We start from the raw sequence: 12,667 nt of genomic DNA on the forward strand, positions 1-12,667 counted from the left end.
GTACTTAAACATGGAGCTGGCTTATAAATATGTCGTTCTCGGTACTCTTGTTTCCAGACGGAATGGTGTCGATAATTTGTCGATAAATATTTGTTTTATTGGTATTATTATGATTAGTAGTATGCATTAACAATTGTGTACACTCTATCTCTAATGATAATAGTTCTTGTTATGTTGTGAATTTGCTAGAAATTATACCATTATTGAAATCGTTGTAACATACTTGAACGGTAGATGTAAGACGCTATAATCCATAAATTTGAATTAATTTGATACAAGCACATTTATTTAGAATAAGACTGATCTCCATTTGCCCACTAAAATTAAAGTGTCCAGTATGGAATGCATCAATAGTGTTCAGGTGAAGTACATTTTCCTTAAAAGAGCAATGGAAATACTCTATACGTATAAACGAAGATTTATTTTAATTCACACTGCAAAAGCCTAGATACCTCATTAAATTAAAATCTAAGATTTATGTGTAGATTATATACCGCACTTTGGTAAACATTTGAAAGAAAGACGCACAAAATCTGTCTTAGGAAGTTTTTTTCCTCGTTCTGCCAGTAATCTGTTTAATTTTCATTTCTTTCTTTTTGAAGGACTCTGGTAACAAGTGCAAATGTCAGACAGCACATTCGAGATGGGGTTGACGTTGATATTGTTACTAGGAACCATTGCCGTGAAAAAACATCGTCAAAACTCTATATAGCCCTGGATATTTACTTGCATGATTTCTTGTTTTCTTCTCCAGGTAATGTGACAACAAGTACAAATGTCAGACAGCACATTCAAGATGGAGGTGCTATTGATGCTGTTGCTAAGAACCATTGCCATGACAACAGTGTCAAATATGTATATAGTCAACAAGTTTGAGATTGATTCCACCAAAGGACCATTTAGTCATATGGTACTGGATAAAAATACAGGTAATATTTACGCAGGTGCGATGAACAATTTGTATCAGCTTTCATCCAACCTGAACTTGATAAAGAATGCAACAACAGGGCCAAAAGATGACAATCCAAACTGCCCGCCATTGAACATAAATGCCTCATGTGATCAACCCAAAACGCTAATGAATTCTTACAATAAGGCCTTGCTAATAGATTACAAGAATAATAAACTAATTGCATGTTCAAACTTATATCATGGCATCTGTGAAAGGTATGATCTAAGTGACATCAACTTCAAGATTCCAGATATTTACGTTCCAGTAGTTGCAAATGATGCTACAAGCACCACAGTAGTGTTTATTGCACCAGGTACAAAAGATGGTGTCTTCGAGTCTCAAGTTCTTTATGTCGCTGCCTCTAGGACCGACGCTGGACATGCATTATTCCGAGATCTTGTTCCTGCATTAGCTAGCCGCACATTAGACACATTTGATTTGTTTTACAAAGGCATAAAAACAAGCTCATCCAAACGTACTATGGCTATGCATAGGGATGCATTCCCAGTGTATTACATCTATGGATTCAGTTCTGAGAAATTTAGTTACTTTGTTACTGTTCAGAAACAGAACCCTACGACAGAGTCATACATTTCCAAGTTGATTCGTGTATGTCAGGCAGACAAAGATTACTCTTCATATGCAGAAGTGCAGCTTAAATGCATGCACAATGGCACCCTCTTTAATCTGGTCCAGGCTGCTTATGTTGGTAAGGCGGGATGGGGACTTGCCTTTTCCATGAACATTAATATTAATGAGGATGTTTTATATGTTGTGTGTAGTATTGGAAGCCCAAACACAGCCATTCCTTTAAGTGATTCAGCACTTTGTATCTATCCATTGAGTACAGTTCGGAGGATGTTTACTGAGAACATACAGGCTTGTTTTGATGGGATAGGAAATACTGGACCAGCTCATATTATAACAGAAGTTGCATGCCAGAAAATGAACAGTGTAAGTTAGTTTTTCTTATTAATCTGTATACCAGATGAGATAAAATTAAAATTAAGTATTTCTTCTAATTTGTTAGGTCTGTATAGTGCTTACGTTATCTTTATCAAAACGTTCACATATTCAGAAAAAATTCTTATTTTGAAAATAAAAGATTAAACAAGTGTATCCATTTACACATACAATATAGTGGTTATTATTATTATTCTTGTTATTATTATTATTATCATTATTATTATTATTATTATTATTATTGCTATTTTAAAATTCTCATATAATCATAGTTCCATCTTGTCAGTGCTTTTGCATTAATGGCACAAGAAAGGTAATTTGTGATCCACTCATATATAAAAAGACTTATCCACAATGCAGAGTGTCAACGGAATCGACACTAATTTTACCATTCTCCATATCCCATATGTTACTTGTTCTGAATTCATCTAGGTGTCTGTAATATACATTATGTGGATGAGCGTTTGAATAACCGAGACCAATGACATGGCGTGAGGAGTTACTTTTGATCGGTTGAACTAATCCTTACTAGTGACTTTATATTTAACAAAATGATAAATGATATTGATTCTCGCTGTATGTAAATATCTTAACCAAGAGGTGTTTCATGAACATGCTGGTGAAGTTTTTATCTTTTCGAACATTTGACCAAATTATAATAAATTTAAAAGATACAATCCAGTAGAAAATGTCCATAGATGATTCGCTCTATTCCACTAATGGAACGGATTGATTGAATGTTTGATAATAATTATGGTGAGAACATTGTGAAAGTAGAAAGTGTACATTGTCTGCCAAAGGATAAGCAAATCGAGTGAAGTAAAGGTGATTATACAATTGTATATATGTAGATATTCATGAAGTAAATTTCATTTGCATGCCATTATAGATTTATTTGCAACACGATTTAGATTACTATTCAAAGCAATTTCCCTAAGTCAAAATAACAAATCAGCAGTTACTGCAAAAATCTCAAAAGACCAAAATAATCTTACTAAGTTTAATTCACCTGGAGAAACATGTTAAGTATCTACATTAAACATATCCCGTACAATCTGGCAATCGTAAACAACTAATTTTGCTTTAAATCGAAGGAAGGATAGTCCTTTAATTGAATGTTGGGAATATGTTGTTAAAGAATGGACTTCGTAAATCATTTTTGCTATTGTGTTATTTTCAGTATTGTAGCTTGCATAAAGTGAAATGAATACAATGTGAAGAATTTTGTTATGGTTGTTTAAAAAACTGGACACCACACCACATTTTGGTACTCCAAAACCTATTCTGAACCCATTAAAAATATAACCGGGCAGTGGTCTATATCCCTCAATCCTAGATTAAACCTTCAATAATTCCGTATTTATTCACATTATTTTCAGGTTCATTTTCGTCATAACTTCCATGGGTTATTTAAAAACTCCCGATGTGGTGTCTACTTTTATATAACACAATTAACCTTTCCTGATGCAAACTGTCAAGGTATCAGTAACTAACAATCAGTATTATTACAGTCATTCAATATTGATGATGACTATTGTGGAACCTATGGCATCAACACCCCCATTGATGGAAAGACTCCCATACAAAAAGAAGCAGCCATAACCTTCAATACCACAGTATCTGCGGTGACAGTCAAAACTTTCGAATTTCCGGAAACCATTGTCTTTGTTGGGACTGTAAATGGACATATTATCAAGGTATGGAAACTGCAATCCACCTTTATTTAAGTACAATCGACAGATTAATACAAATATTGTGTATGGGAATCTTGGCTTAAAGGTGGAGGGGGTTTAGGGAAGAGCTGTGCCTGAATGGGCTCTTTTCGGTTGATGGTCAATTAAAACTAACATTTTCCAAAAAGCTCTTTTCAGTCCCGTTCAACTTTAAACGTTGTATAGTATAAGACTTTTTCTATCAAAATTCACTATATTGTCCTCTCTTTGTTATGCCTGAGAGAAAAATTCACTAACAACTCGATTTTAAAAAATCGATTTTTAAAAATGGTTTTACTTTTCTATCTTAATTTAATATATATACACTGTTGTCTATTTTTTATGATAATATAAAATGACTGAACTTCATTTTGTCATTTTTCTGCAATTTGTATATCGACTTTCTTTAAACAAGGAACAAATGTTAATTTTTGTGTTATCACAAATAGACAAGGAAGGTAGTGGAATTTATTTGTAAAGGTGAAAAAGTATAACATTTGGTTCAAAAGTGATACAAAGACGACTTTTGGTGCTGATGTTTTCCCCACAATTTATCACCAAAAAGAGAAGAAAATAGGTACATTTTGAAAACCAGGGCAAGTAAAACATGTTAGTAACAAGCGCCTTAATACATAGTTTATGGCTAAATGTTCTGAATTCGACCATAACATTTAAAAAAAGACTGATCTAGAAATAAAACATGTCCCTGATGAGCCAGGATTCCCATATACTATACTACTTATAAGCCAGGAAACCTATATACTACCCTACTGAATCCCTTATGAGCCAGGATTCCCATATACTATACTACTTATGAGCCAGGAATCCTATATACTATAATACTTAATCCCTTATGAGCCAGGATTCACATATACTATACTACTTAATCCCTTTTACAAAGATCCTTTTCTTCTCAGCAACATTTTATACGTACAACGAAAGGAGGAGCATGTTATGCTGTCTATCTTTCCGTCTGACCGTTACCAATTTGGTTTCCAAATTATAACTTTAGTTCTCCACCATCTATTATTATTAAACTTTGTGGATTAGTGGCGCTGAATATACAGAAGAATCCATTTGATTTTGTGTTAAAAGATCAAAGGTCAAGACACTGTGACTTAAAGAAGGAAAACGGATTTCGCACAGCAACTTCACTTCTCCATCTTTTATAGTTACGTGTCTTCGTTGGTGGGTGGTACCCATGGAAAGCAGGAGTTCTATAAATTGTATGCTTAAATGGTGAAAGATAAGATCACTCGCGCGCGCGCGTGTGTGAGTCATATCGCAAAGATGGCTGCAGTGTGGAAGCTCATAATTATGTCTAACCACTTAAAGCAGTCGATAACAGTGAGCGAAATGAGACCGCCTTTAATGAGACTGCATTTGGTAAAAGAAAGAAAGATATTGATTTATATATAGGAGTGATTCTATCAACGTTTTAATCGAAACGGTGAAGGTCAAGATCAATATGAGTGAAGTGTGATTTGGATTTTTATCGTGCTTCACCACTGTTTAAGTCATAGGGCTACGATGTCTCCAGTGTGGACGATTATAGGGACGTCAAACCACACAGGTAAACTGAGCAATCGGTCACTTTGAGTGAAACAAACATGGTTCTTCCGAATAATATGAGTTTTCAATCACCTATGGCTACCAAACTATTTGGATTGATTCCATTTGCCAAAGAAAATAAACATCTTGATTAGTATATAGGAATAAGTATATAGATGTTGGGGTTAGAATGTCCAATGTTAAGGCAAAACAACCATTAAAACTACACTCATACTTATAAATGACACTTTTTTTTGTATAAGGAAACACGTTGTTGAATGTAACAGCAAATATATCTTATGATCTGAACAAGTAGAACAACATTAATCGACATTCAAAATAATAAACTGGAGATGTGAAGAATCCATTTTAAAAACTACGTAACTCTTGTGGGAATTGTATGTTTGGCTTTTGAAAATAAAGACTTTTGACATAGTACAGATTTGTTGTAGTGTTTGTTTGTGCCATAACAAGATACTTGTCTTTCAGGATACCATTTACATAAAACTTTCTGTGTACATGATATCTCTATATGCTTGAATAGTAATGATCCTCATCAAGTGATACAACTTGCGTTATTATTTCCGGCATTCCGAGAGACAATAATTTGTGATATTTTTTAATCATTATGTCAGTTTTAAATTTTGAATTCAGGTCAGGACACATGTAGTTTTTATTATGATATGTTATATATGATATATTATATATGACAGTTAGATATATAACTGAAGTAAAGGAGAATAATTGCACGAAAGGAACACAATGATTACGTAGGATAAAACATCGGGGAATCAATCAAAATTGGACACATTTCCATCCTACCCATCATGCACATGGTCATATGCCATTTCTCTATTTGTATTTGAATTCGGTCAAATAAATTAGTTGAAAAGTGTAATCTACTCTGTATGAGAGGATACACAAAATTTCAAAACCTAATGAAAGTTTACTGGTCAAGGTTTTCAAGACGTGCAAATTGTTCTGAAAGATTCAAACTTCAGAAGTCTTAACTGATGTTCCACAAAGTGTTTTCTTCTGAATAGAAGGTACACATATTTTCTTTTAATAGAGGGACGATATAAACGATAATGATTTTGTTTTGGCTGAGATGTTTTATCGCGCCACAGTGACATACACAGGGAAATCCAAATACAATCTTATCGTTAGTGCCTGGGGAAGGTATTTGTCAGTTTCTTGTTTTTGTTGCAAAATAAATTGCTTTAACAACTCGTTAAAATGTCAAAACTTGGCAGGAACTGTATGATCTGTTCAATGGGAGCCTTTTGTCGGTGGGGGTGCTTTGGTGCTTTGGTGCTTTCAGATTTTTTTGTTTCAATGTCCTTCACAGATCGCGAGATCAACAGTGAACCATCATGTTTTGTACTGTGATATGCAAGTTGCACAACAAACAACTTAGTTGAAGAAATAAATGCATATTTATCCTCAGGTTTAAAAATAACAAGCTAACAACTAAATACAGCATAAGGAATATGTGTGCAAGTCATTGATTGTCTGGTATGCTGAAATTTGCCGTGAATCTGGATATTAGTCAGGCTTTTGTTTGTAATGTTTCTCTCGATATATATATATATATATATATATATATATATATATATATATATATATATATATATATATATATATATATATTATTTTGACCATAATTTCCTCAAATTGTCTCTGCATTTATATTTCATAAGAAATGTTCTTCTCGATGTTCTTTCGATGCTATGATTTATGACACCACTCAAAATCTCAAAATTGGATATGATACTTCGTAAAAGTACATATTTTGAGGGGCCCTGTGTGACCGAGTGGTCTAAAGTGGTTGCTACATTAATAAATCAATCTCACAGTTACGTTTTGTGGTGAAATTTGTAGTAATTGGAAACATAGTCCATATAAACTGGTGAAGAAGCTGTCCTATTTAAGAGTCACTCCACAACAGTGTTATATCCAAATTTGATTTATGAATGTTGTATATCAAGGTTACTCCTTATTCAATTCAATTGGATAATACATTTTCCGGCAACCCAGAACATGTATATGTAGTTCTTTCCAATCTTAAACCAACGTTGAACTTTTGAAATCCCGTTTTGTTCCGATGAGCATTGTATTACTAATAAAACAGCAATGTTTTTTGACGAAGGCAATTAATGTTTCATGTATGTCCTTGTTGACATTCAGAATGTGCATTCAGGTGATACCTCGCATGAGAATATACATGATTTTATCAACTTGCTCTAAAATTCAGAAAGTAAAGAAACATGGAATTACACTGATTGGTTTATTAGAGTCATTTCTAGAACATGCAAATTAGAAGTCATATGAGCCATTAATCCAACAAGTACACCTACAATATATTGAAATGCTTTAAAAATGCAGGGAAGAATTGACCAGAGTCGTGTGGACATATGATGATAAATTACAACAGTATCTGTAGCTGGAATAGGTGTCTGTCACACATGAGATCTAAACTGGTCTCCTGCTCTTAGAAAGCTCAGACGAACTATTGGTCTAAGATATTTGAAACACCGTCTCACGTATATCTCTATTGTGTGTTTAAGTTTTATCCATGATTCTAGATTATAATGATCATGTGTAAGGAACATACAAATTTTTGTCCAATGATTTGAGTTTAGATATGGTACACCTGGTGTTTGTCAGACCTTGTTCACTAATTTGATGGGAAAATGACCCACATCATGGGTCTCTAATTTACTTAGGCGTATATATAAAGATTTTGATCAACTGAATTATTTGTTCCCATCTTAATATGAGTCTTTGTATTATGCATTTTAGTTGTGTTCATTTATACTTTGAAAGGAATATTTATTCATTGGAATTAATGATGCTCATTGATATTTTGGAAAACAACACTATTTTGGATTATTGTGAATTCATTAAAAAGCATTTTAGATTATATCATTTTTACACGTCAAACCTATTGGCACATCAGCACATTGAAGATTTGAATTCATTCAGAACATCACAGAAATTCATACACAACACTCTATGGTTTTGGACTTGTGATATAACTTAGAATCTTGGTTATTGAAATCACCGTTCTGAAAGTTATACTTTTTAAATTGTCACTTTGAATTATAGGGAAATAAATTATTTCTCTTGAATTTTACCAATCTTGTTTGTTTCACTTGGTTTATTTTTCTTATGTCAAGAATTTAGAGTTCAAACTGCTGTATCACTAGAATGAGTATAATAATAATAATAATAATAATAATAATAATAATAATAATAATAATAATAATAATAATAATGATGATGATAATAATGTGGACTTGGCTTACAATATTAGAAACACATAAAACACAAATATACAACGACAACATTACGTAAACAAACAGCATGACATTACAAAACAAAATCATGCTGACAATAGCTAGGGAAGTATATTTTATTGTCTTTAAGTCTATTCCTGTACTCAAAATATATGAGTTTATTAGGACTCTTGAATGAGATCACAGCGTCCTTGTGTCTAAGGTCAACAAGCAATTCAATCCACATTGTTGGGCCCTGATACGCAAAAGAACATTGATGTGTGACTTCGTTTTAACAGTTGGGACAATTAGATTACGGGTTTCGGAAGAGGATCGTATGTTTATAGGTCGAGTGTACACATGGGCGAGGTCAGATATGTATATTGAACTGGAGCCAGTCAACGAAATATAGCATAGTTAACATATATTGTGTTTGATTCTTAATCGAACGGATAGTCAGCCGAAGTTATACAGCAGTGGGAAGTGAACTCAGTTCTTTATACTCTGATAATTATCCCTGCAGCTTTGTTTTGGACTTTCTGAAATTCATGAAGTAGATACTGAGACAAACAAGATATAAGTGATCAACAATAGTCCAGTCTCGAAAGTACTAAGGAACACAAAATTGTTATGATGGCATCAGCCGAAAGAAAATTGCGAATGGTGCTGATGCGCCTCAGTTCCAGATTGCAGGTTGATGGCATTTTGGTGTAATGAGAGAATACTGTCGGGACTGACACCTATATTTCGTAATGGCTGTGTGAATTCAATGTTGGTATTGCTAATACTTATTGTTTGAAATAACGGACGTGAGAAGGTCTTTGTTTTGGTGCCCAAGATGGCTCCCGTCTTATCACCATTCATCTGCAGCTTGTTACATGTCATCCATGACACCATGTGGGAAATGTACCTCTCTACGCCTTGGATGGTAGTCGCAACTTTAGCTAGGAAGCTCGATTTGTATATTCAGTGTCATCATCGTACTTTTGGTAAGACCCTAAATGTCGGTCAATGATATCCGATAACGGCTGAGTGTATATATTAAAGAGACAGGGGCTATAAACAGAACTATGCGGAACACAACATCATAGATGAACTGGCCTCGACTGTTTTCTTTTTACGAACACAATTTATGTTTTGTTGACTACATAGGACTTGAACCATTATAAGACTATATCGTGAATACCACATACAAGCTTGAGACGATGACATACTATATCATTGTCTATCAATGCAGCAGACAGTCAAATAGGGCGAGGACTGTAATCTTTCCACTATCCATAGCGAGAGAAGGTAGTTAACTACCCTCAGAAGGGCAGGTTCAGTATTATTTGGAGGGCGATATGCGAACTGTATACATCGCTACAAGTATTATAGGCGCTCAGATGAGATAAAATTTGGAAAAAACACATTATGTAAGATGTTTTACATGAATTTAAGGTTAGAAACAATTATGTAGGTCTTTAAATAGTCATAGTCTTGTCAAGCGTCATATTCTTTGACAGAGGATTTACAATGGCAATTTTGAAAAATGAAGCGAAGCAGCAGAGAGGGTGAACCGATTTCATTTTATAAGCGTTAGTTTGGTACACTAAGGCTTATACAAAGAACGAAAACATGAAACCGAGTCTTTTAACTTTCCCAGCGTCTCCCTGGCATTAGCTTGCTGTTAATTTTTTTTCGCGTCGTCGTTTTCGAAAAACATCGTGACACATTCTCTGCTGCTCTCAATTAAAATTATTGTTATAACAAATAATGGCACCAGCGTCGGAGTCTTATAGAGCTAGATTAGCACGAGGGCGACTAGAAGCAATTAAAAAATTTCTCCCCGTGAGAGATTATTTCAAGAAAAAAACTACAATAAATGCAAGAATCTCAAGTTGAATACGCAGCAGACACAGAACAGTTATTAAACCTGTAAGAGAAGTTACTGAAAAAGTCCTAACGGCCATTAAGGAGGATCTTCTTCCAGTATTAAAACAAACTGCTGAAAAAACTTCAAAAATAGAAACTGGAAAAAAACAAAAAGAATTTTAAAAAGTCTTCCAGTTGTTATAGCTGCAGCGCGGCCTCCACCTGCCAATGAAGAAATACTTAAATGTATTGGCAAAGTTCGTACTGAAATTGCCGACGTGAAAGAAGATATTACACGTAAACGTAAGGTAAGAAGAGTAAATATTGAATTAACTGAACTATTTGAAAAGGGTGTTATTGAAGAACTTAACAAATTAAAGAAAGTGATCTTCCTCGAGCTACGGTTAATAGTTTTGCTCAAACATCTCAGGCTAGAATTAGTGATAGAAAATATCGAAATTTTAGACTAGAAATATATAGAAAAGTTGCGGAAGAAATTTTACAGCATCATCAAGCACGCCTCCCTATTCAGCACTGCTATTTCCTTCTAAGCAAGATCCTTCCTATGAACTTCCTTCTCCATCGCCAACTCTACCACCGCAAAAACAAACCCATCCTGTTGAAATGTTTAATGATCATACTCGTCAGCGATTTGCTAATAACGATCATAACATTACTAGCATTGTTGCTCTTGGGTAGAAAAACAGAGAAATTTACTTAAAACCGGAATTTAACAAACCGGAGATAATAAATACAAACGAATGGATTCCTTTAGTATTTTCTGCTGCTAAAAAATTACCAAAAGTTGATATAACTCATCCACAATATAACCCAGTTTTTGCAGGATGTGAACAATCTTCAACGAGAGCGGAGAGAAGAAATGCAGCAATACAAAATGTCTCAACAGCAACAGATTTCGTCACAACCACAATTACAACTTCCTCCACCACTGCAGCAGATGGAACAACAACGACAACAACAAACATGGGATGAGGATATAATTGATAAACTGCTGAGGGAGGTTGAAGCTCCAAATACGGGAAGTCGTCTTGTTATTTGTCCCAACACTATTCTCGATGACGTACATCAACTAGACGTTCTGATATGAGGAAAACGAGCCGGTAATAATTATATGGAAATAATTCATGAACCAGCTGATATTTCTCAATGATTATTCACAGGTGGACTCATGGATATTAGCGTTTACGGGGAACGTATTGATGGCGACCATGACTAAGTGACTAGTTGTCACCATAAGTATATGAATGGCAAGTAAAATAAGATGATCGTATACATTAATCAGCATGGACCTGTGATGATCAGAGTAATAATATCACGATTACCAACCGACGGGGCTGTTTACGGAGATGAACTTGGTGATGTTGTTCAGGGATTATTTAAAAGAATAGCTCTAAAAGTAGCACCTATTGCAAATCAATTATCGATGGAAACTATTGACGTTGTTCGTGTAAAAGCTACTTGTGTAATAAACGTTGCTGGTAAGGCATTCTCGGCAATCAAAGAAAAAACTAGCACGATTAATACGACGAAAACCACAACCAGTAAAATTACGAAGCACTGAAGTCATGCCTGCAAATGTCAGCAAAATAATAAATCAAGCCGCTAATCAAAAACTAGCGACCGTGATGGATCAGCGGGAAATGAAGCAGAAAAGAATATTGTTTCAAGTTTGATATCGGGAAGCGCAGTTTCCAGAAGGCGGTGATCGTTATGTTATACGAATACGGTAATCGTCGTGTTAGACGAAAATATTTATGATCAAATGTTTAAACGTATATCCAACACAGCATTTGATATCGAAGCACCAGTCTTTAAAGCTGAGTTTTTCCGTGATTATCAATTTTGATTCTTATGACGCACGACTAGCAAATCAGCGCGGAAGAATTGAATTACATGTCCATGATACAAGCAGATATTCTTTTAATCCTCTAAGGCATTTATTGAGGTAGAAGGTGACATTTTAAAACCCGATGATAATGAGTACGCAAATGATATACGAGTTGGTTTTGTCAACAACGGCATCAAGGCATTGCTTGATAGCGCCACTTATACGATTTATGGAGAGAAAAAAATCGAGATAATTCAGAAAGACGTTGACATTGCTAAAGCAAAAATATGATTGGCAAGATACTCTGATGACGATACAAATTCAACCGGCCCCACAATGATTTTTGTGAAAGTCAATGCTGACACCCCCACCCCCCCAACGACGATCAGTATAATTTAAGACGGCCAAGAAATTTTGCCAAGAACGCTGACTCTTATGTCTTATGTTCATGGTTCTAATCCAGAATTTTACCTAGGATTTGCAACACGCCGAGCAATGTTGGGGGATC

General features: G+C 34.6%; 1 protein-coding gene across 1 annotated transcript; it reads left to right on the forward strand.

Annotated features, from left to right (window-relative positions):
• The first annotated feature begins 796 nt into the window (after positions 1-796).
• Positions 797-11,418, forward strand: LOC149803956 (plexin-A4-like). Its single transcript, XM_089954024.1, has 3 exons — positions 797-1,906; positions 3,427-3,612; positions 11,155-11,418. Exons 1-3 carry the CDS (start codon positions 797-799, stop codon positions 11,416-11,418), a joined length of 1,560 nt encoding a protein of 519 aa, XP_089810150.1.
• Positions 11,419-12,667: the final 1,249 nt, after the last annotated feature.

Source organism: Sinohyriopsis cumingii, chromosome 3 (genome assembly GCF_028554795.1).
Source record: "Sinohyriopsis cumingii isolate HCF-2022 chromosome 3, ASM2855479v2, whole genome shotgun sequence".
Taxonomy (NCBI): Eukaryota; Metazoa; Mollusca; class Bivalvia; order Unionida; family Unionidae; genus Sinohyriopsis; species Sinohyriopsis cumingii.

Bases quoted from the DNA above. Each gene is read 5' to 3' on its own strand.
- LOC149803956 (XM_089954024.1), top strand. From the start codon at position 797: ATGGAGGTGCTATTGATGCTGTTGCTAAGAACCATTGCCATGACAACA. The intron at 1,907-3,426 runs GTAAGTTAGTTT...GTATTATTACAG, and splicing joins CATGCCAGAAAATGAACAGT to TCATTCAATATTGATGATGA. The intron at 3,613-11,154 runs GTATGGAAACTG...CAGTTTTTGCAG, and splicing joins TAAATGGACATATTATCAAG to GATGTGAACAATCTTCAACG.